This window comes from Telmatherina bonti (assembly GCF_933228915.1).
Source record: "Telmatherina bonti genome assembly, chromosome: 3".
Lineage (NCBI taxonomy): Eukaryota > Metazoa > Chordata > Actinopteri > Atheriniformes > Telmatherinidae > Telmatherina > Telmatherina bonti.
Window position 1 is genome coordinate 17,385,047 of NC_136621.1, and position 22,052 is coordinate 17,407,098.

At 38.1% G+C, this 22,052-nt stretch overlaps 2 protein-coding genes across 3 annotated transcripts; both read left to right on the forward strand.

Moving 5' to 3' along the window:
* The first annotated feature begins 1,515 nt into the window (after window positions 1-1,515).
* Window positions 1,516-10,820, forward strand: khsrp (KH-type splicing regulatory protein). Of its 2 annotated transcripts, none has more exons than XM_079238383.1 (18): window positions 1,516-1,677; window positions 2,557-2,656; window positions 2,751-2,804; window positions 2,894-2,930; window positions 3,018-3,076; window positions 3,174-3,245; window positions 3,347-3,404; window positions 4,260-4,407; window positions 4,577-4,675; window positions 4,762-4,863; window positions 4,966-5,068; window positions 6,103-6,227; window positions 6,338-6,634; window positions 6,729-6,829; window positions 6,942-7,030; window positions 7,124-7,276; window positions 9,382-9,578; window positions 10,000-10,820. In XM_079238383.1, exons 1-18 carry the CDS (start codon window positions 1,588-1,590, stop codon window positions 10,006-10,008), a joined length of 1,893 nt encoding a protein of 630 aa, XP_079094509.1. In that variant the 5' UTR covers window positions 1,516-1,587; the 3' UTR covers window positions 10,009-10,820. The 2 variants fall into 2 exon arrangements, with proteins under 2 accessions (XP_079094509.1, XP_079094508.1); XM_079238382.1 differs by having other exon boundaries at window positions 7,124-7,330; window positions 10,000-10,818.
* Window positions 10,821-11,060: 240 nt separating this feature from the next.
* Window positions 11,061-20,159, forward strand: dcaf15 (DDB1 and CUL4 associated factor 15). Its single transcript, XM_079265183.1, has 13 exons — window positions 11,061-11,174; window positions 11,726-11,823; window positions 11,939-12,077; window positions 12,192-12,298; window positions 12,403-12,548; window positions 13,117-13,278; window positions 13,606-14,208; window positions 14,299-14,390; window positions 14,532-14,654; window positions 15,753-15,835; window positions 15,977-16,081; window positions 16,191-16,306; window positions 19,403-20,159. The coding sequence occupies exons 1-13, from the start codon at window positions 11,079-11,081 to the stop codon at window positions 19,456-19,458; spliced, it is 1,926 nt and encodes a 641-aa protein (XP_079121309.1). The 5' UTR covers window positions 11,061-11,078; the 3' UTR covers window positions 19,459-20,159.
* The last annotated feature ends 1,893 nt before the right edge of the window (window positions 20,160-22,052 follow it).

Below are 22,052 nucleotides of genomic sequence, written 5' to 3' on the forward strand. Positions count from 1 at the left end.
ATCAAATCAAAGATACTTTATTCATCCCAGAGGGGAAATTCAAGGTTCAAGCTCATCATTGTTTTTTGTGACAAAAATAGTATAATTTATGTGTTCCAGATATTCTACCTAGCAGAACTCTTCAAACAGAGTTATATATATATATATATATATATATATATATATATATATATATATATATATATATATATATATATATATATATATATATATATATATATATATAAATAAATAAAATATATATATATATATTTTATATATATATATATATATATTTTTTTTTTTTTTTTTTTTTTAAATTTATTTATTTGTTTTTTATTTATTTATTTATTTTTAACATAAATTTTGTTTTGATTTACATTCTCCCACCCAATGTTAACATACATCAGGTCCACTAGTCCAGACCAAAGTTCAGACTAATTATGGAGAAGCAGCATTTAACTGTTATGCTGTAAACAGGTGAACAAATTTCCAGTGGAGATTAAACCTTCACCAAATGTAGATACTTTTAAATCCAGGTTTAAAACTTTTTTTTTCCTCATGCGCCTATGCATGAAATCTGCACAGCAACTTTTAATTGATCTTGTTTTTATTATTTTAATATAATCTATGATTTTATTATGATTTTGCTTTTGTGCTCTCTTTTATGCTTTTTACACCACTTGTAATGCTTTTAATTTAACTGGTGTATTGATATTTCTCTAAAAAAATAGTGTAAATATGTCAACATATGTGAACAATACGGAATATCAAATCATGTTTGATCCTGGACATAACTTGATTTTTACTAACACTGCAAATGTTCACATATGATTTGAACATACTTTGCCTGCAATTTCCAGCAGATTTTTTTTTTTTTTTTTTTTTGGTTACTCATCACACTAATAAGTTAATTGTCATATACTGTCTTCATCCTTTATTTTTTTCTTTTTGACCTGTATCCCATAATTTGTACAATTAAAAAATAACAAAAATAGATTTACTCATAGAAGTGCTTTCAAACTATTGGTAGTTTTCTCATTTAGTATGTGAAATCAGAAACTGCAACAGCAAAGTAAGAAACATCCCTATCAGCTATTATCTATAAAGTTTTTAATTAGTCATTGGGAATGATATACTTATATTTCTTGTTTTGAAGAAATAAACAAGACATAATCTACATTAGCATGTCTGTGAATAAATAAAGACATCATTTAAAATTCTATATATAAATAACATTTCCAATGTAGTGTCTGGATAATAAAACAGACTTATGTTCAGACCTGGTTCAGACATATTTTCCACTCTTTGGCCTGTACTGAATTCAGAGGGAGGCGATATTCAGCGTTGCATCGATGGACCATTGCTGTTAAAACACTCAAGAAGAAGAGAGAGGACGAAACCCCGGGGTGGGGGAAGCACTGATTGGTTATTTTAAGCACGGGAAGTTTGCCGGCGTGCTGGCTTGTACTCACATCAGAGTCCCCAGTCTGCTCCTGTTAACCTTCCCGCTCCTGCGCAGCACGACCCGGACAAAGCTTTTCAGCCTGTCCCCTGTGTGTGTGAGCGCGCACGCGTGTGTGTGTCTATTTGTCTGTAAAGAGCAGTATGTCTGATTACGGCGGCTTGCCATCTAACGGAGTAGGTGCTGGGTTGAAAAAGGATGCTTTTGAAGACGCTGTACAACGAGCCAGACAGGTAATTTAACTATAAGAGGAGACAGCCGGTGAGCTAGGTAGCTGCTAGCTTCATTGACGTTAGCATAAGTTAACGATATAGCAGGCTAGCTAGTAGCTGTGCCATTCATTTCAGCCCCACGTTTTTGGTGACAGATGCACTGAAATGTTTATCAGGGGGCAGGGAGCGACGACTTTTCTTGAGATTAATTCTTTTGTTGAATATAATCTAATAAAACCCAATCTTTCAGTTAAATTAAGCGTAAATAAGCTACGTTTGCTAGGTTAATCGTTAACTATAGTTAACAGTAAGGCGATAACGAAGGTCCATTATCCTCCCGGCCCACATATATGTAAATCAATTCACACGGTAATATTCCTTTTTATTTTATATAGTTATACTACAATATATGTTATTAATACAAACACGAAATGGTAATATTTAGCATACATGAACCAAGAAAAGTGCACTATAAATGCCAGTAATCAACCGCAAGATCTACCTATCTTTCTGACAATATAAGCAGAATTTTGTATGGATTTACAACCTCCCACCCAATAATTAACGCACCTAATAAGATCACTGACGTGAATAAACTAGAAAGTTAGACTTTTCTTGCATTTTGAATAACTAACATTTATAAAAGTTGTTGCTGACTAATGCCATATTGTGGATTTCCATGATGTTATTCCACTTTGAGCAGCCAGTGATGTCTGAAAACAAATCAGATCTCCAGGCAAGACAGTGTGGAGATCTGATTTGCTTGCAGTCTGATCAGTTATGTTAAGTCTTCTCTTGACTTATCACTTGTTGCCCAAAGAAATTAATAAGTAGTCTTTTCTAAAAGTGCTTCTTAACAGCATTGCAGATGTGTCTGGTTTAATTATTTGCTGTTTCTAGATTGCAGCAAAAATTGGTGGAGATGGTGTGCCACCAGTGTCAAACAACGGAGCTGAAAGTTATCCATTCACTGCACAGAAACGATCACTGGAAGAAGCAGGTTGGAAATCAGAACACACTGGCACTGTGTGTTTCTCCGTTGTGTATTCACTTTAATGTAATTTTCCCTCATTTCTTCTTTTTTCATCTTCCAGACGAGCCAAATGCAAAGAAGGTAGCATCACAGAGTGAAAGAGATTCAGCAATGTGTATGTTAAATAGTCTTTGATTACAACACAAATTCCTTCTCTGCTCAGTTTCCAATCAACTCTAAATCTGTTTATTTATTTGTTTATAGCTATTGAAGCACAGTTAGCTGCTTTGTCCCAACAAAGGTATGTGATAATTTTTTTGTTTTTTTTGCATGAGCATGTTTTTGAAAGACGTCATTTCAATAATGTTTGTGCTTCATGTACCTGCAGTGCCAGGTCCTCTACAATGACAGAAGAGTACAGGGTACCGGATGCCATGGTTGGGCTCAGTGAGTACAAGGACATGCGTCTCTTAAACTATTCAGGTTTGTCTGTGTTACATGTTTTTGTATTAAATTAAAAATGTCTTTGCTGTTGTTGTTAAAGTTATTGGCAGAGGAGGTGAACAGATTAATAAAATCCAACAAGACTCTGGCTGCAAGGTCCAAATTGCACATGGTGAGCTATGTGTCCATTTCATACTCTTTCCTAATGTTTCTTGGGATGTGATAAACTCTTCAGCTGCCATTAATTTAATAAATTGTTGCATTAATTCCCAGACAGTGCCGGTCTTCTTGAGAGAAGTGTTTCTCTAACGGGGTCGCCAGATGCCATACAGTAGGTTTCTCTTGACATTCATTTGTAAAATAATGAAATCTTATTTTCAGAAGAAACTGAAAGAGAGGGTTCAGTTTCTTGGGTAGGGGCCTAAAGACTCCAAAATTTCAAAAGTGTAGTGCATGAGTACTCAATTCGGTTTACAAGGTCTGAAATCCAGCAGGTTTTCCTTGTATTCCTGTTTCAACACACCTGAATCAAATAAATGGATCTATCAGCCACTCAGATTCTGCACAAAGACTCAATAATTTCAGTCAGTTGTGTTGGAGCAAGGACATATGGGAAACCTGCTGGATTTTGCACCTCGTAGGACCAAATTGAGTACCCCTGGTGTTGTGCATGCAACATTGCTAAACATGAACCAAATCTCATTGTACAACACAGCATTGTGTATGCACCAACCTGTGTTCACACCAGTTCAGCCAGAACCAAAGTGGGAGAACTATGTTTTGCAGATGTAAATAAAGAACTTGAAAATTTGGGTGTTAAAGTGGATGGTTAAATTGTCGAGCCTCATTATAACCCACAGTTTATCCTGAAAACAAAATATTCTGCTGACCGAGCAAATTTTTGCTTGTCCGCAGCTATTTTCCCCACTTTCTGGCTTGTCTGAAATAAACCAGTTGTGTAAATCCAGATTTTTTTATATAAACAAATTGTCATAAAACAAATATTGCCCAGTCTTACATGTGGCTGGAATAAATATACAGAAAGCATGCCTAGAATTGTATACTTGATTCTTCCAACAAACAACTCAGTTTAGATTGAGCCCACCTTAAATTGTTTGTATGCTACTTTAGTTTTGGTCCCTTAAATCATTTAATCTTTCTATAATTTGATTTTTTTTTTTTTCAGGAGAGCTAAAGCATTTCTAGACGACATTGTATCCAGGGGTCATGATTCGAGCAACGGACAGCCAGGTTCCATGCAAGAGATGATCATCCCTGCAGGCAAGGCTGGCCTCATTATTGGCAAGGGAGGAGAGACCATCAAACAGCTACAGGTAGGACTCATGGCTTGCTGTGATTGAACTGTTATATAAAGTTTTAAAAAAGTGTTGTATAGGAAATCCTAAGTTTACAGAGTGAACAATGTGACTCATTCCTGCTTGTCTTGTTAGTTTGCCATTTGATTTTAATCAGTTTTTTTTTTTTTTTTTAACATATTTCTAGGAACGGGCTGGAGTGAAAATGATTCTAATTCAAGATGGATCTCAGCCACCCAATGTAGACAAACCCTTACGGATCATAGGGGACCCCTATAAAGTGCAGGTATTTTGTTCACAAACTATGGTGTTGAGTTGGTATTAGGTCCATGTTTGTCCTCTCATCACCTCTTCTCTTTCTTACCTTTGTAGCAAGCCAAGGAGATGGTCAACGAGATCCTGCGTGACAGGGATCACGGTGGCTTCGGAGACAGGAATGAATATGGATCAAGGATGGGAGGAGGTGGCATCGAAGTATGTTACATGAAAAGTGTGTTTATGACTGGATATGGGTTTCAGTTTTAATAAATGGCCTTTAAAGTTCTTCTAATTCTCACGTTTTACATAATTTCACAGATAGCGGTTCCTAGACAGTCTGTGGGAGTTGTGATTGGTCGAAATGGGGAAATGATAAAGAAGATACAGAGTGATGCTGGAGTGAAGATACAGTTTAAACCCGGTAAGCTCTACATGCAATCTGGATGCCATGTTTGATCCTGAGCTCGGCAGTGATATTAAAGGATAAGACCGAACTGGAATAATCAAGAGAAATCTCACACTCTCACCTGATACGTAGTTTATTTCTTCATATTTAGTTGATATTCTGTTAAGTTCAGTCTACATAAAGTTTACATAATTTTAAAACAGCTGTAAATCTATATTTTAAGCTCAAACAAAACATTCTTCTTGTACTAGCAAAGCTAGCTCCATTGGTTTTGATCAGACAAAGACTGTGACCCAAGTGCAGCAAAGATAAATAGTTCCTCAAAACTGATATTAAGGGTGCATACATGAGATGGTCATGGGGGCTTCAATCTCCAGGAATCTCCCAAATATTTAGCACTTTTTAGTCTGGTATCTTTTTTCACACAGCACTTTACTCAAGTGGACCAATGTACCTGGACAACATCAGCTTCTCACTAGGGGTGATTAAAAAAAAAAGAATCCTGATTGAGCAGAAAGAAAGCAGGACGAAGAAAAAAAACTTGGTCATCAAGTAGCCAGAACTGAAACCCTAAAACCTATGGCTTTGTCGTTCTCCACAGGTAAACAGTTGGAGCTACAATAAAAACATGCAGTCTTGGATTTCTGGTTTTGCTTTGGTGTTTAAACCTAATAAGGTTTTCACTAGAAGCAGTACAGTAAGAGCAGCAGGAGAGGCAGCAAGCGATCCAAAGTTGCCCTATGATGTGTTTTATGTCCTAATTTCTTTATTTAACTGGATGTTGTGCTTGCTTTCACACTCCAAGCAAACTGTATCAGTGTTGACTTAAAGTAAATGAGTGTTTACTTCTTTGGTCTTCCCCAGGGTGCGAATAACTGTTCACACTACTTTAAGCAGTGGATCAAACGTCTCCAGTGTGAATGCACTCTTAAAAGTTTTACTAGAGTAATTTACACTGTGCCAAGGAAACTTCCTCCGTTTAAGTTAATTCTTTTGGTTTTTCATCTTCTGTTTAAACACCTCATCAATATTATGTTTATGATTTACAGATGATGGTACAGGTCCTGAAAAAATTGCCCATATTATGGGCCCTCCAGACCAGTGTCAACATGCTGCTTCAATTATCACTGACCTGCTGCAGAGCATCCGTGCCCGAGAGGAGGGTGGCCAGGGGGTAAGTGCTGAAGGAAGCATTTGATTTCTTTTAAAGTCTTTAACACTAACATTCAGATTATTGAAAGGGCACCTGGTAAACTAGCTGCTGTGTGGTTTTCCCTTTTAAAGGGTCCTCCAGGTCCTGGTGCAGGAATGGCTCCAGGAGGTCGAGGGTGGGGAAGAGGCCAGGGTAGCTGGGGTCCTCCGGGAGGAGAAGTGACCTTCTCCATTCCTGCTCACAAATGTGGGTTGGTCATTGGCAGAGGAGGAGAGAACGTCAAGTCCATCAACCAGCAAACCGGTGCGTTCGTGGAGATCTCTCGTCAGCCACCTCCGAACGGTGACCCAAACTTCAAACTTTTCACCATCAGGGGGTCTCCAGAACAGATTGACCATGCAAAGCAACTTATAGAAGAGAAAATTGAGGTATGTTAAAGTCGCATGCAAATTAGAGGGGCATTTCGCACTTAAAACAAACAGCTCATTGGTGAATGCTAACCTTCTGAGTTTTTTTTCCCAGGCTCCATTGTTACCAGTGGGTGGTGGTCCCGGTCCAGGTGGTCCTATGGATCCCTATAATCCTGCTCCTTATAACGCTGGGCCGCCTGGTGGAGCTCCCCAGTATGTTGAACTCAAATGGCATGAAGCACTCTTGAATTTTTAACTAACATCAGTAAGCAGTTTCAGTCATTAGCAGAGAAGCAGTCTTAAGCTGTCCTGTCTGTTTTCATAGTGGATCTGCACCTGGTGGTCCACAGTACTGTCCTCAGGGATGGGGAAGTACTTACCAGCAGTGGCAAGCCCCTAATCCACATGACCCCAGTGAGAGCCATTATATTTCACACTCTCTTCCCTTTTTACTTGTTTCTATACGTAATTCTTTCTCCTACTTGTTTTTTATCTTCCCCTCACTAGGTAAGGCAGCGACGGATCCGAATGCAGCATGGGCAGCCTACTATGCACAATATTATGGCCAACAGCCAGGGGGCGCAATGGCAGCCCAGAGTCCAGGTGGCCCTGCTGCAGCAGCACCAGGGGACCAGGGCCAAGCGGCACAGGCCTCTGGAGGTCAGCCAGACTACACTAAAGCTTGGGAAGAGTACTATAAGAAAATGGGCATGAGTAAGTTTGATCCAATGACACAGTGTGTGTGTGTGTGTGTGTGTGTGTGTGTGTGTGTGTGTGTGTGTGTGTGTGTGTGTGTGTGTGTGTGTGTGTGTTACTTATTTTGAATTATTAGAAAAATTGCCTGATGATGTTTTTACACCCCGTCCTGAATTGGACCCTTTTAATCCTTAGAAATAGGTGATCAGGCTTTAGAATATTTGAAATTCTTTCCTGCAACGTATTAAGATCTTTCTTTTTAATCAACAGTCTTGTCACGTCTAAGTTTTTAATGATTCAGTCATTACTTTAGGGCAGTGTTTTTCAACCTTTTTTGAGCCAGGGCACACTTTTTTTCACTGAAAAATCACAAGGTACACCTAACCAAAATGTTTTTTTTTTTTTTTTTTGTTTTTTTTTTTTTTTAAATCTATATTATTAATATAAAGTCCATGAAGTCAGAGCCTCTTAAATAGAAATCCGATAAACACAAGAAAAAGGAATTTTATTATTTTTCACTGGGGCCGGTTTGAATGAACACAGAGCTGCTTTTTAGACCAATGAGGTGCAATTTCTCAGGGCACACTAGTGTGCCATGGTACAGTGGTTGACAAACACTACTTTAGGGTATACTTAGTACAAACTTATACTGACCATGATTTTAAGAATTTTAAAAACATACTAAGCAAGATTGATCAATTACAAAGAAATTGATCAATGAACCTTAAGGAATTCAATTGTTCCCAGAAATTATTAGGGCCATGAGAAAAATGAACCCTTTCATACATGAATTAATAAATAAAAATAAAAAAAAAACAACAAAAAAACAAAACCGCAACATTTTTTTAAATACAGTATTTTACCTCTACAGACATATGCAATGATACTTTAATTATTTGTGATATTTAGAATTCATCTTGATTTATGATTCATTTCAATTTATTCTATGAAATATTTATAAAATAATGTATAATATTATTATGTAAATCTTCTATAAAACATATCTTTATTTTCTCTTCCTATTTATCACTATATATATATATATATATATATATATATATATATATATATATATATATATATATATATATATATATATATATATATATATATTATAATATATATATATATATATTATAATATATATATATATATTATAATATATATATATATATATACATACATACATACACACACACACACACACACACACACACACACACACACACACACACACACACACACACGTCATGTCATGCATTAAGCTACAAGACCCAGACATGTGGAAACACAATCACACTCAGACCAATCACAAAGGAGTACTTCTCTTAGACTAGTCCACCTAGAATTTCAGATTTCTAACAGAAAAATGAAAAACAAGCAAATTTTTTTTTTCCCGATTTTGAATTGAATATTAAATGAACAAATGATAAACAGACCAGAGAACTTTAATTCAGAATAATAATTCCGAATAATTGATTCTGATAAAAAAAAAAAAAAAAAAAAAAAAACATGTAACTGTCGCCATTGTTGGTGTTTCAGTGATTGGGATTAAGATCAGTAAAGAGAACTGTCAGAGCTCTTCTACAGTCACTTTATGGAATATGCAAACAAGACAAACGACATGATTGTGGATTTTATAAGTAGACACCAGCACAGCACTTTCCATCCTGGGGGGGAGAGATGGAGGAAGTGAGGTGGTACATCACAAACTAAACTGAAAATGCAACACTGAAGCTTTTTACAAGAAGGGACCTCACACTCTCCTTGATGAATCCTAAATCCTGCAACATTTGTATGAAGGTGTTGGTTAGTTTCATTAACTCGGCTGGCTCATTAACTCAGTTGGCTATGACCTGTTAGAGCCGCATCATCAGAGCCAACCATAACCTTTTAACACCGAGTGTTTCAGAAGAAGGGACTTTTTTTTTTTTTTTTAATGAAATGCAGAATGTACTTGCATCTCACTTTATCAGATTATTCTTGAGTAATAAAGTATTTTTATTTTAACATTTGGAATAATAAAATAACATTTAATTCAGTGCTAAACATCCCTGCATGTTTTTCAGCCCAGCCAACTGGAGGAGCAGCAGGCACTCAAGGGACGGCAACACCCAGTGCATCAGCTGGAGCAGGGGGGGCTGCAGCTGGTGGACAGCAGGACTACAGCGCAGCCTGGGCTGAATACTACCAACAGCAGGCTGCCTACTACGGACAGGCAGGGCAGGCTCCTGGACAAGCAGCTGCTCCCCAGCCGGGACAACAGGTACCACACATTCATTGATTTTTACATGAAACCATGTTAGTGCTGTAATATATTTTTTTATATTTTTAATTTTTGTGACTTGTTAGCTTTCCTTTAAAATAAATTTCTTCATGGTCTTTTTTTTTTTTTTTAAAGTTTCGGTACAAGAATTCTCGTAATATTAATGTAAGCTAGAAAAACATAGTGGGAGTGAAGAAACCTTATTTATTTAGTTGTATACAATGTTGTGAACAAATTTAAAATTGTATCAAATTGAATATAAAATATAATGAATTCTCATGTACATAGGATTTAAAGCACTTTATGGTTGTTGTAAGTTGGTTCTGCATAAAATATTTGCTTAATTTAGTAAAAATATGAGAACATTTCACTGGTCTTTATGCAAAAGACTAATCACATTGTGTCTGTGGTCTCTTTTCAGCCCCAGTAAATGATGTGATCTGTTGGATGGAGAGATTTCTGGATGTTTTTGGGTTTTTTTTTCCTGTTTTGATTTAAAAACAAAAAAAACAAAAAAACAAAATCATGTCTAACTAATTCATCAAAGACATCTTATATTCCAAACTTCATGATTGTGTTTTTAATGTCACAGTTGAACAAAGAAAAAAAGGGAACGTCTTATACCTATGTATTGAACGAAGCACTAAATGACTTATCCTGGTTACGTTTACTTTGTCCTTTGACCCCACTCATCCACACCTTTTTTCTTTTTTTTCTTTTTTTTTATGATTGGTTTTGCCCAATTTTTGGGAATAAAATGTGAAATGAAAATTTTTAAGTTAGCACAACTGCATATCCACGGTGGTTCACATTTAGTCTCCTTCAGTTTTTGAACAGAATAATTGATCTAGCAGTATTTTGAATATATTCAAAAATTGTTTATATTAGAAATGATTGTAGAGATTGTTTTGTTTTTGTTGGTACTTTTGTAACTTCAGTAATTACTTTTGCAGGTGTGTTTTTCCCTGCAACTTCTTAAATTTATTTTGTAATTATTTTTTCGTAAGAGGGTTTTGTGTGTCTGTAAACAGTTTATGCTACTGAACAGAAAAATGTGCAAGTTGGCTGTAGTATTGGACACCAACTTTCCTACACTCTGTGGGCTGGTTGTGTGTGGATGTATGCACTTGTGTGCTTGATTGCCCTCTGTATTTCTACATCTTTACTTTTTAATATTTTTTTTCTCCCAGTAGGTTCTGTTAATGTAATCGCTTTTAAAAAGTTATTTTTTACAGTTTGTTTTTAAAGACTTCAATAAAAACATTCATACTACCAGTGTCTTATTTATTCAGAAGTCGCAAGTGTTTGTAAGAATGCCTTAGTTTACAGAAAATAAAAATTGTCAAGCAGGACACGTCTAAAGGAATGAGGTCCTCCAGTGTGTTGTTCCTGGCTTGCTTTTGATCGACGTATCTCCTAGCCAATGAAAACAGCCTCTCGCAGACCGTCACCCAATTGCAACTGCCTCCACTTCAACAGAGAACAACAGTTGAGAAGGAGATGGCGCCCAGCTCGAAATCTGAAAAGGACGAGACTAAACAGAAAACCCTCAGAAAACGTAAAGACCATGTAGTAAAGCTGCTCGTGCGCGGAAAGGTGGGTATGAATCCTCGAAAGCTATGTCGTTACAGAGAGAAAAATAATCCAGAAACCAGTGGTGTTTCAATGAAGGCCTCCTTGTTCTGAGAAGCTTCCAAGGCTAGCTCGCTGCTAACTAGCCAGACAGCTAGCACATTACCCGCTATTTAACTACCTAACTACGTACAGGTAGCTAATTATCTAAAATTACATAATATGAAGTCTAAACATGTTTTTCTGTAGGTGCTTTTTAGATTTTGCTTGTCAATAGCCACAGGCTGCTTTCATTGAAGTGTAATAAAACTATGCCAATTTCAAACAAATACTCTGTCAAAGCTTGACGTATATCTGATATGAGGCATATCTGCATCAGTTTTGGGGTGCCTGCAAACATATCTGTTTTAAGTACAGTGGTTGGCCTTATAACACTGAATTATTTTAGGATCTTACTACTGGGCAGTCCGTCAGAGTTACTGTCTCTGTTGCTAATGCAGAAATGGTTCTGTTCTTCAAGTTGTATGAAGTACCGTGTTGTTCATCCTGTCTCGTTTCCCTTGTGTGTTTTGCAGCTGTCAGGACAGGTTTCCCAGCGCCTGTTCAGGAAGCTACCACCGCGAGTGTGTGTCTCATTAAAGAACATAGTCAGCGAGGAATTCCTGAGAGCAGGGTCTGTGTGTTTGTGTGTGCAAAGCCTAAAAAGAGATGTGTCAATGTGTATTTTCTCACTAATACTTTCAACCGAGTTACATAATTAAATTAGTACTTTACCCTTTTGGTTTCAGACACATCTTTCTTGGCTTCACCAAATGTGGCCGCTACGTTCTGTCTTACACTAGTGACTGTGGAGAAGATGATGATTTCTCTTTTTATACTTATCACCTCTATTGGTGGGAGTTCAACCTGCACAGTAGACTCAAACAGGTGAGTAAAAAGAAATGTACTAGATGCTTAGGTTTAATGCAAAATCCAATGTTTTTGGATGTATACAAATTGGACAACTTATTTAAAGACTTGTCCTGTAACACTTGTCTTTAGGTCCATCATGTACGACTATTTGCAGGAGAGGAAATCTACAGTGATTTGTACCTCACTGTATGTGAGTGGCCAAATGATCGCTCCAAAATTGTGATCTTTGGCTTCAAGTAAGGATAAAACATAGTTACATAGACTTAATTTCACCCATAAAAATGCCATTGCAGTATGTAGGCACCAGTGAGTAATTTTTTCGTTTTTTGTTTCTTCTCAGTACTCGCAGTTCAAGCTCTGTGCTGATGAACTTAATGATGAGTGATGAGAACAACAGAGACATTTATATCACCATAGCTTCCATGCCTCCCCCAAAACCTTGCTCTTACTGCTGTCCAGTTCCCTCAGCCACAACTATACGTACAGGTAGGTGCACACACAGAAAACTTTAGAACTGTTTGCATTGCAGTGTTTCTCCTATGTTGCTGCCACAGCTATATTTTTAGTGCCACATCTTCAAAATGTTAACAATTAAATCATTTCATATCGACAACATCAATATTTTTAATTGAACTTACATTACCGCCTCAGCACAGCAGCGACGAGCTGCTCGGCTGTCAGACATCTGCTCTGCAAGTGAATGCAGCATGCAGTGTGGAAGATGGACAGGGCCTAGTTAAAGTTCATTAGTTAAACCCACAAGTAATCTTTGAGAGCATCCTGCAAGCTTGTTACATGTGGAGTATCAAGAGAGAGTAGCTGCTGATAAGTTGCATAAATATTTACAAGTTAAATAGACATTTCATTAAAGATATTGATGAGAAAGAGCAATGCTATGTAATTGTTCTGAGCTACCGAAGGCTTATGAAGTTTGCAGTGGTTAGCTTAAACCAGCGCTGGTTACATGTATGCATTGTTGGTAACCCCCTGTGCAAAACATTGCATTGCCTCAATTTGGTTCTCTCTTTTCTCAAATTTTTTTTTTTGCCCCCAGGAAGTGGTGAGTGTCTTGAACATGGATTTGTTCTCAACAGCAGGTACCAGGTGGTATATCCATTTCCCACTTTTCAGCCAGCTTTCCAGTTGAAAAAAGACCAGGTCATCCTGTTGAACACTAGCTACTCTCTGGTGGCTTGTGGAATCTCACTCTGCCCAGGTAATGCACAAAGAAAAATGGAGAATTTGCACATTTATCGTGTCTTGTCTGCCTGTTATGAGACTACAAGTCAAATATAACCACAATAGCTGTACAGGAATGAAAACACCAGATTTGCCATTACAGGAATAGTCTTGTTTCTGTCCTCATGAAGAAGTTGATGCGCTGTTGCCATCTTGATTTGTTTTTTTATCATTTTGAGCAGAATTTATCTTTTTTTTGTCTTTTTGTCAATCAAAATCTTGTCAGATCATCATCCTGTTTAGTATTTTTCTTCTCTGTTGTCATCATACTTTACAGTTGTTTCCTTGAATGTGCCACTTGTAGGAAAGCTGGATCAGTCGTCACAGATTCTTTACACAAAAAGAGCAGCCCTCTCATCGCAAGTCTCAGTGTCATTTTCATCACCCTCCTTGGGATCTTCCTCACTACCTCACGGGTCACCTGAAAATCGACAGCCTCCTTGCAGACCCGCTACAGTTCCGTCATCTCCCAGCCACTCGCAGGCAGCCATTCGAGCTCGGGAATTTGCAGCAGATATTTTCAGGCGAGCCCAAGGAGGAGGAGTGAAAGAGAGCCAAGGGGAGAGGAGAACAGCAGATATTAGTGAAAAAGAGGCAGTGCATATACCAGAAGATAAAGGGATTAATTCAGAGACTTCCAGAGAGATGGAAGACTGTAAAGACTGTAGGACGGAGGACGAACGGACTAGTTTAATTCAAGCATCAACATCATATGTCAGCCAAAGCTTTCCTCAGGGCTCTGTACAAGTGATGTCACCTGCCTCTTCTTCGTCATCACCTCCATCAGCTTCAACCCTGTCCTGTGAGGATGCTGGCCTCAGTGAGCCTGGATATGTAAACTACTCACGCCTGCATTACCGCCTACAACAACCAGGGGCAGCAGAGCAGAATTCAGGAGGTGCAGGAGGTGAGAGACGGGGATAAAGATTTAATTTCACAAGGATTTTATCAGGTCAAGTCTGAAATTGAGTCTGACATTTCGGTTTCATTTCTTTAGGTTATGAGGATGATAAAGTCCAGCTGCCTTTCACGGTTACAGATCTAAAAGGACAGAACCTCCAGCTGGTAACTGAACCACATAGTGGGCAGGTGAGTGTTTGCGGTCCACTTGCAGAGTGTTTATGGTTGTAGCAAGGTTCTCTAATGTTCAATTACTGCACTGTTTTGTATGAGTGCAAACTGTTATTTTAGCATTTTGTACAAGTTGGCTTTTTTTTCTATCTTTTGCAGAATGTGTGTGTTGAACAGTTGACTCTGGATTTTGAATATCTCATCAATGAGGTGATCAGGAATGATGCTGCATGGGCCCCACAGTTCTGCTCCTTCAGTGATTACGATGTTGTGATACTAGAGGTGAATGCAAACCTGGACCCTTGAATACTCTGCTGCTGGCTTTTTCCTTTTGTAACTTAACTTCATTATATGTGACATTAAAACTTCTTCACATGTGGAAACTTCATTATCGCCAAGTACGGTCTGATTGTGACCAATATCACAAATTAATGTTGAAACAACACACCCTAACCCAAAACAAAGAAAAAAAGAGTGATGCCTTTCACGTTTGGCTTTTGGGTATTGTGAGAAAATGTTTCATCAGTATTCAGTCCCATGTAAATTGATTCTGCATTTGTTGTAGATAATTATCAATATGTTTTTGTTTTTTAACCCCATTTTGGTTGCATACGACAATTTGGTCATTCACACAGGTTGCATGACACACATGTCTCAGGAGTAGCTAGAAATGTGTCTAAAGTTTCCCTGGAACCTGCTTTTTTTAAGCGCATCATGCATGTGGTTCTCATAAAAAATGCATAACTTAAACATAATCAGAATAATCTTGTATGAGCAACAAATTGCCTTCAAATTGCCTACAGCTGGGCAACTTTGAAGTATTTTTGTAATGAATTTTAGATAATAGAAAACTATATTTGTGGTTGTTGCAAAAGACAAAAAAGTGAGCGAAATATAATTACATTGATGCAGTGCTGCAAGAGAGGTTTGCCTTGATGTGGCAGTTCAGCATCATACATATCACACTGGTGTGAAGTGGGTGTTGTGGGTGGTTTGCTCTTTGGTACAGTGGATTCTGTGCAGACTTAGCTGTTCCTCTGACTTGTAGACAAAATATATAGCATTCGACAGTGAGTGGGTGAAGATTGTGACCTTGTTATTCACAGCTGAAATTCCAATGAACAAGGTACACTAAACCCTTGTTAGCCTGTAGGTATACTGGGCTGGATGTGTGTCCTATTAATGAAGCCGCTGTAGCTCACAGTGTTCAGAAGTGACTTCCTGTGTTTGTAATTTATGTTGTTAGTCAGAAACCTATTACCTCTACAATTGCATCACAAATACAGAAAATATGCGATCTAGATTTTTTATAGACGCATATATATATGAAGTGCATTTAGTAGCTCAGCCTGTAAATCCTTTGTGTGTTATGTTCATCAGGTGTGTCCAGAGACTAACATTGTAATGATCAACATTGGTCTGCTGTTACTGGCGTTCTCAAACTCTGATGAGGAACATTGCAGGTACTTGTTTCCCCAAAGTCTCCTGAAGTCTTCTTTCCCTCACATTTTGCATTTTGGACTCTGTACCTCTCCATAACATTCTCTCATTGTTTAGTTTGAATTCTCATCATCATTTTTTTTTAAATTTATTTATTTTTTTAGGCCAAACACCTACCATTCCAACCTGCAGGTTAGTTGGGACCTTAACACCGGTGTTTGCTGTACTGTGGGTGTGGGTGACCTAACAGAAGTCAAAGGTCAAACCAGGTAACCAGCTACTCCACCCATCCCAAACACAGAAACAGATAGCACATCCTTATTTAGTTTAAGTTTGGTAGAATTCAGTAGAAATTGAGTTATTTTTTCATTGTGTCAGTGGGAGTGTGTGGAGTTCTTACAGGAAGTCCTGCGTAAATACTGTGATGAAGTGGCTAGTTCCTGAGTGCAGCTCCCGCTACATTAATCGCATGACCAACGAAGCTCTACACAAAGGTAAGACTATGGTATCAGACACATAAGCCTGATCTGACAATAACAAAATCACTGTTCAACATTATTGACAAAAATGTTTATCTAAAATATTTTTAATTTAGTGCAACATAGTACTAATTTTAACCTAACTTTTATCAAACAACCAGGTATCTGACTGTGTGGCTGTAGATCTTGAGGGTGGTACTCTATTTACAAAAAATCAAATTAATAAGAAGGTTTATAATTATTCATTTTGATTAATCACATCACAATATTTGATGCCAAAAAAGCATTTTATTTTCTTTAAATGGATTTTAATAATAGACGCAAAGAGTAATATTTTAAACTGAAGCTCCATTTATTTATGGAAAATGTGTTTAATTGCTTTTCAAATCAAAACACTAGAAAAAGAAATGGAAAATATCCCCAGCTAAAGTTAAATTGTACTAATATTAATGTGTTATTTGGAGCACTGGCTGTTGTCTTAAGAGTCTATAGCATGTTACAGTACTAATAAGTTTTTAAATGTTCATATCCACATTCTTGATTATTAGGCATTAATATCTGATTGTAAACCAGGATGAATTATCCAGGAGCAAGTTTGCATGTTTTGTTATCAGTCTGGTCGCAGAACTCTGCTGCCTGCTGCTCCTGCGACGTTTGTTAAAATAGTGGTAAATTGTCTGCATTACTTGCCACAGTGTGGGACAGAATTGTTCCTTTCACTGAAGACTGCTGTGAGGGCGGCCTCTGCATTTACTGGTCAAACAAACCATCTGAACAGCTTATTTTTCAGCCCGTCCTGGATCTCACATCTTCCCTCACTACGCTGACAGACTTTAACACAAGAGACTTTTGCCAGCAGAATCTCAATTGTAGTTAAATTCACCAATGGAGGAAGTGACTTGGGAGTAATGATACAGAACTATCACATTTAAGTTGTGTGTGTGAAGTGGAGGGGTCAATGTGAGAGGTTGACAGAGAAATGGGATACAATCTGTCGGAGTTCCAGTCATACTGGCAATCCTCTGGATTTTAGTATATGGCTAATTAGCATTCACAATACAGACATCCATTCCAGTCTAATTAGGTTATATGGAGTCCACTGGACTAGTTTTAGTCTGAAGAAGATATTTTTCTCTCATCCAGGAAAGTTTCTTCACTGTAACTGAATGCTCTGATGTTTTAGTCTCTGTCATTTAGGCTCATGACACACCTCAGGTCTTTGTCCATAGTTTCTCTTCAGGCTACATGTGAATAGGTGTCGTCAACTTCCTTGTGATAGATGAAAGATCCTTTTTTGTAGTTGAGGGAGAGATTAAGGTTTCTCTCTGGGCATCTTTCACTCCCTGCTTGAACCATTTCTGAGACCTCTTCCCCTCCCGATGAAGTATCCTTTTTGCTTTCCATGGGAGACTGACATCACTTGTTTACAATTCGCCTTAAGTGAAACTAGACGTCAAATAAACCCTCAGCATTGATCGTAGACTCTAAAACATAAGTGATTTCACCAATCACTTAAGTGAAATCTCCCAGTCATTTATACATTCTCACCTGCAGAACATCTGTTACAGTATGGTCTGCAGCGTGCGCAGTCTGGTTTGGACTACTGCACGCCATTATTTACAGTGTTGGGTGGACTCTGTCCATGCAAATGAGGGGGAGGTGACGCATCATAAATATCCTCCTGATACTTATTGCACACATTACTATCTTCTATTAAGAGATAATAGCAGAGGTTGATACTTGCAGACTATCTTCTGTTCACAGTTACCTCAGAACAGATAACGTGATATGCATTTCCAGCTATGCAAACCAACTTCAGTTTCAGCGCAGCTTTATTTGTAAAGCGCCACTTCACCACAATGTCATGTCAGGGCACTTTACAGACTCATCAATTCAAGTTATTGACTCCTTTCCAAGCTGATGCCTCTAAATCCTTAATACATCAGCTAATGTGAAACTGCCATGAAAGCTAGAAAAGAGATGGAGATGTCAAGTAGACATAAATATGCTGGTTTAGTGTACATACAGTACAGTATAGTACTGTATGTATGTATAATGCAGTGGTTTCCAAACTTTTTCTGCAGGGCCCCCTTGTCATCGACAACGATAGTGTCGAGCCCCCCCTCCTCCCGTCACATAAACCAAGGAAACATACTAAGAAATGTGTCTTTAGTTTTAGTGTCTGTATTTTAAGTAACTATAATTAAAACTGTGTCAGTATTGTTGTCCATTCTTCTGCTTTAGTGTCAAACACTACTCCTACTTTAGATGAGGGGAGTTTTCTATGAGACAATGCTGCTTTAGTAAAACAATTTTGCTAAATATGATAGTTGGACACTTGATTTCTAAAGTAACCTGCAGGCTTTTCTTTGTGTTCAGGATGAAAAGTCCACAAGTGGTATAACTTGTTTGGCTACATACTTCATGATATTAAATTATACTATTTTGATCCATGCAAAAGACTATGGTCTCATTATTACCCACCATTGGTTATTGTCATTACTGGTCAAGCTGGGACAGATATACTCCATCATAGTTTGATTTTTTTTTTTCTTTTTTTTCTTCTTGAAGTCTCTTTTGTTGATTTATCATTGCCGCCGCCCCCCCCCCCTCGGGATTACTCTGGCCCGCCCCCCAGTTTTGGAGCCACTGGTATAATGTATTGCAAGAAGGATTTTGATAGCGCTACCAATCTAAGCTGACCAGATGGCCTCAGCTTTATTTTTACCCCACAGATCAAGGAGCATTGCTGTAGTACATAACTGAGCTGGTGCAGTTTTACAACTGGTGTAATTATTGCCTGCTGTACTTTGAAACATCCCTGCTTTGACCCTTCTGACAGGTTTTATGTTGCCATAAATGCACCATATTAAGGTTTACCACTACAAAGCCAGAACAGGTGTGGACATTACAGTTTACTGGTGTCTAGTTTGTGTTATTGTCTGCAATATATATGGTTTTGTATGAACAGGCAAGCCATGCTCAAGGCTGTAAGTGGTATTAAGACTTCTGGAAGATGCACTGTACTTATAAAATGTCATAGTTCTTATTTGAGTGTTTTAGTAAATGTGTGGAATATATTTTAAATCTTACCTCTCGTTCCCATGTTAGGTTCATCTCTGCAGGTGCTGGCAGATAGTGATCGATGTACATGGATTGTGTTATGAAGACATAAGTGGTCCACCAGAGTCGAGCTGACAAAAAGATGACACGTTTGTGCGAACTTTGCATCGTCTTCAGCAAAGCACTCATCAACTCAGCAATGGAGCAAAACTGCTCATGTGCAGAAAATGGGTTTTTGTAATGTAGGTTCTCACAAGTGTCAAATTAAAACCCAAGTTAAAGGCACCAGATTTAATCCCGTAAAGACGTTTCGATTTAGTTTTTTTTTTCTTTGTCTATTTTTGTACTGTAATGCAACCAAAAGCAAGAGCTGAGCTGAACAAAGATTTAGTTTTTACTTTTTGTACAAGAAGCTTTTACTGTGTGAGCATCTGTAACTGACTGCATCATCTGTACCTGTGTGATGTTAATCTACAGTATGTCAGTGTATGGATGAGTGTGTGCATGTTGATTGTGTTATAAAACTTCACACATGATGCTGCTTTTGAACAAGACTTTGGGTCTGAACCAGTTTAGACCAGTTTTGTGGCTTCATAAGGTAATATTTAAAATGAGAATGAGTAAAGTTACTACTTCTTCACTTGAAGCTTTTGTTGATGTTATCTTTTCTTTTTTTTTAACCTGTAATGGAAGTCGAGGATTGCTGGAGTCATCTGGTCTGATGTTGATCTTTATGTTGGATGTTTACTAGAATTGAAACAAGACTTACTGGGAATATTTTGTTTTATTAAAATAGTCAAACACTTGTATGTCTTTTGTCTTCATAACTGGATGGTGAGGAATCTAAAATCGGCAAGAATCTATGATTTGTGAAAGTATACATGTCGGCTTTGCAAAGCAGACTGAATTGGTCATTTCGGCAGTATGCCACACAAACATTTTCCACGGTAATGCTGCTATACACGACTACAGGGTTTGGGTGACATAAATTGACAGTGTGACAAAATGAAAAGTCAAAACAAGAATTGAACTTTAAAAATGCCTTCTAATATCTAATTACAATTGAAATGTTTGTTTCTTGATATGAGCTATCTGTGTGCACATACATGGCAGCTGTGTGAAGCAAGAACCCTCAGAGGTTCAAGCATTTTGAGGAAGGAAGCCACTTCAAGCTACTGGATCTGCTCACAGACAAAAATGTGTTTGTAAAAATGAATGGTCACATTTCCACTGTCGAGTCAACAGAGCTTGGCATCTGATGTCATTTTATGCCCTTCTTCGTCACCAGAGGTCAGTAAATCTCACTTTAAATGTGTTTTGACTCATGGATGTTTAAATTCCCTCATTCCCACCAGCTTCCTGGTAGCTGGTTATATTGGTACATTTATGCCATTGCAAATAAATAACTATTTTAAATGAGCTTGACTGTAAATATGTGGTGTAAAGTTGACTTGGCATGTGGATCTTTACAGCCCACACAACATAGCTATTCAATTAAGGGCTGCAGACCTGGAGGTTTTCAACATTCCCCTGCTTCAACACACTTGATCCAAATTAAATGGATCCAACCGCCGATAAAATCCTAAACAATAATTCATTAAATGGGGGGAGGTGTCTTAAAGTAGGGATAGATAGAAAACCTGCAAGGCTGAAGGCTTAGTGGGATTGAGTTGAATGAAGAGCCCTGCCATCCAGATTATATGGAATCTCCTGAAATCCAATGTGGGATGATGGTGTCTTTAAAAAAAGATAAAGTTATTCAGATATTCATGATTATGAAATATTTAGTCCATTTTAAGTCATCATCTTGGTTTGACTTGCACTGCTTTCCTCTTTATGGTTGCACAATTTTTCAACAATCAGGCTGCGTTCGAAGCTGGACTTTTAAATGTATGTTGCCGTAGCACATGAGACTAAAGTTTGAGCATGAGACAAAAACAGGCAACAGCTCTGCAAAGGGTACATGTTCATTGTCAAAATGCAAAGTGAGTTACGTACACGGCACACTGCTGGGAAGTGGGAAGGAAGGGAGAATGTCACTTATTGCTCAACAAGTAACTCATCAGTGCATTTCTTACCTCTGTGCCATCTTCATCCAAACTATGGTCAGCTGCCAACTCAGGCTCAGTTACAGCTGCTGCAAGTAGATCCCATGAGGGCTCGTAGGTCTCTCCATGGTCTTCACACAGATCATGCAGCGCACAGCAAGTCAGCACCATTGATTTAACCATGTGGATTTCCCAGTCATTTTTTCCCCAGAAGGCACTGCCACCTTCCCTTCAGCCAGCTGAAAGATTTCTGGACAACCATTCCTGCTGATTTTTTTCATTGAGCATGTGCTGTTCTGTGGTCAGTCGTCCAGTGTCATGGAATAGTTTCATGAGCCAGTCCTGCAGGGGACAAACAGAGTTTTCAGGGATGTAATAGCCAGAAGTTGGTGCACCAATGGTATGAGCTGGGAAGAGATTTCCACGACTGGCTCGCTCCCACAGTGGGGATAGTTTCACAGGAACAGCATCATGTAAACTCCCTGGTCGTCCAGCATACACATCCCAGAACAGCCCCTTTCCATCAACAACACCTGACAGGATTACTGGCTCCCAGTCCTATTTAAACCATTTAAATAGTAAGTCTGATAGTGTTGTGGTGCTTTGATGGGTATGTGGGAGCTATCAGTAGCTGACATTTTGCATCACAA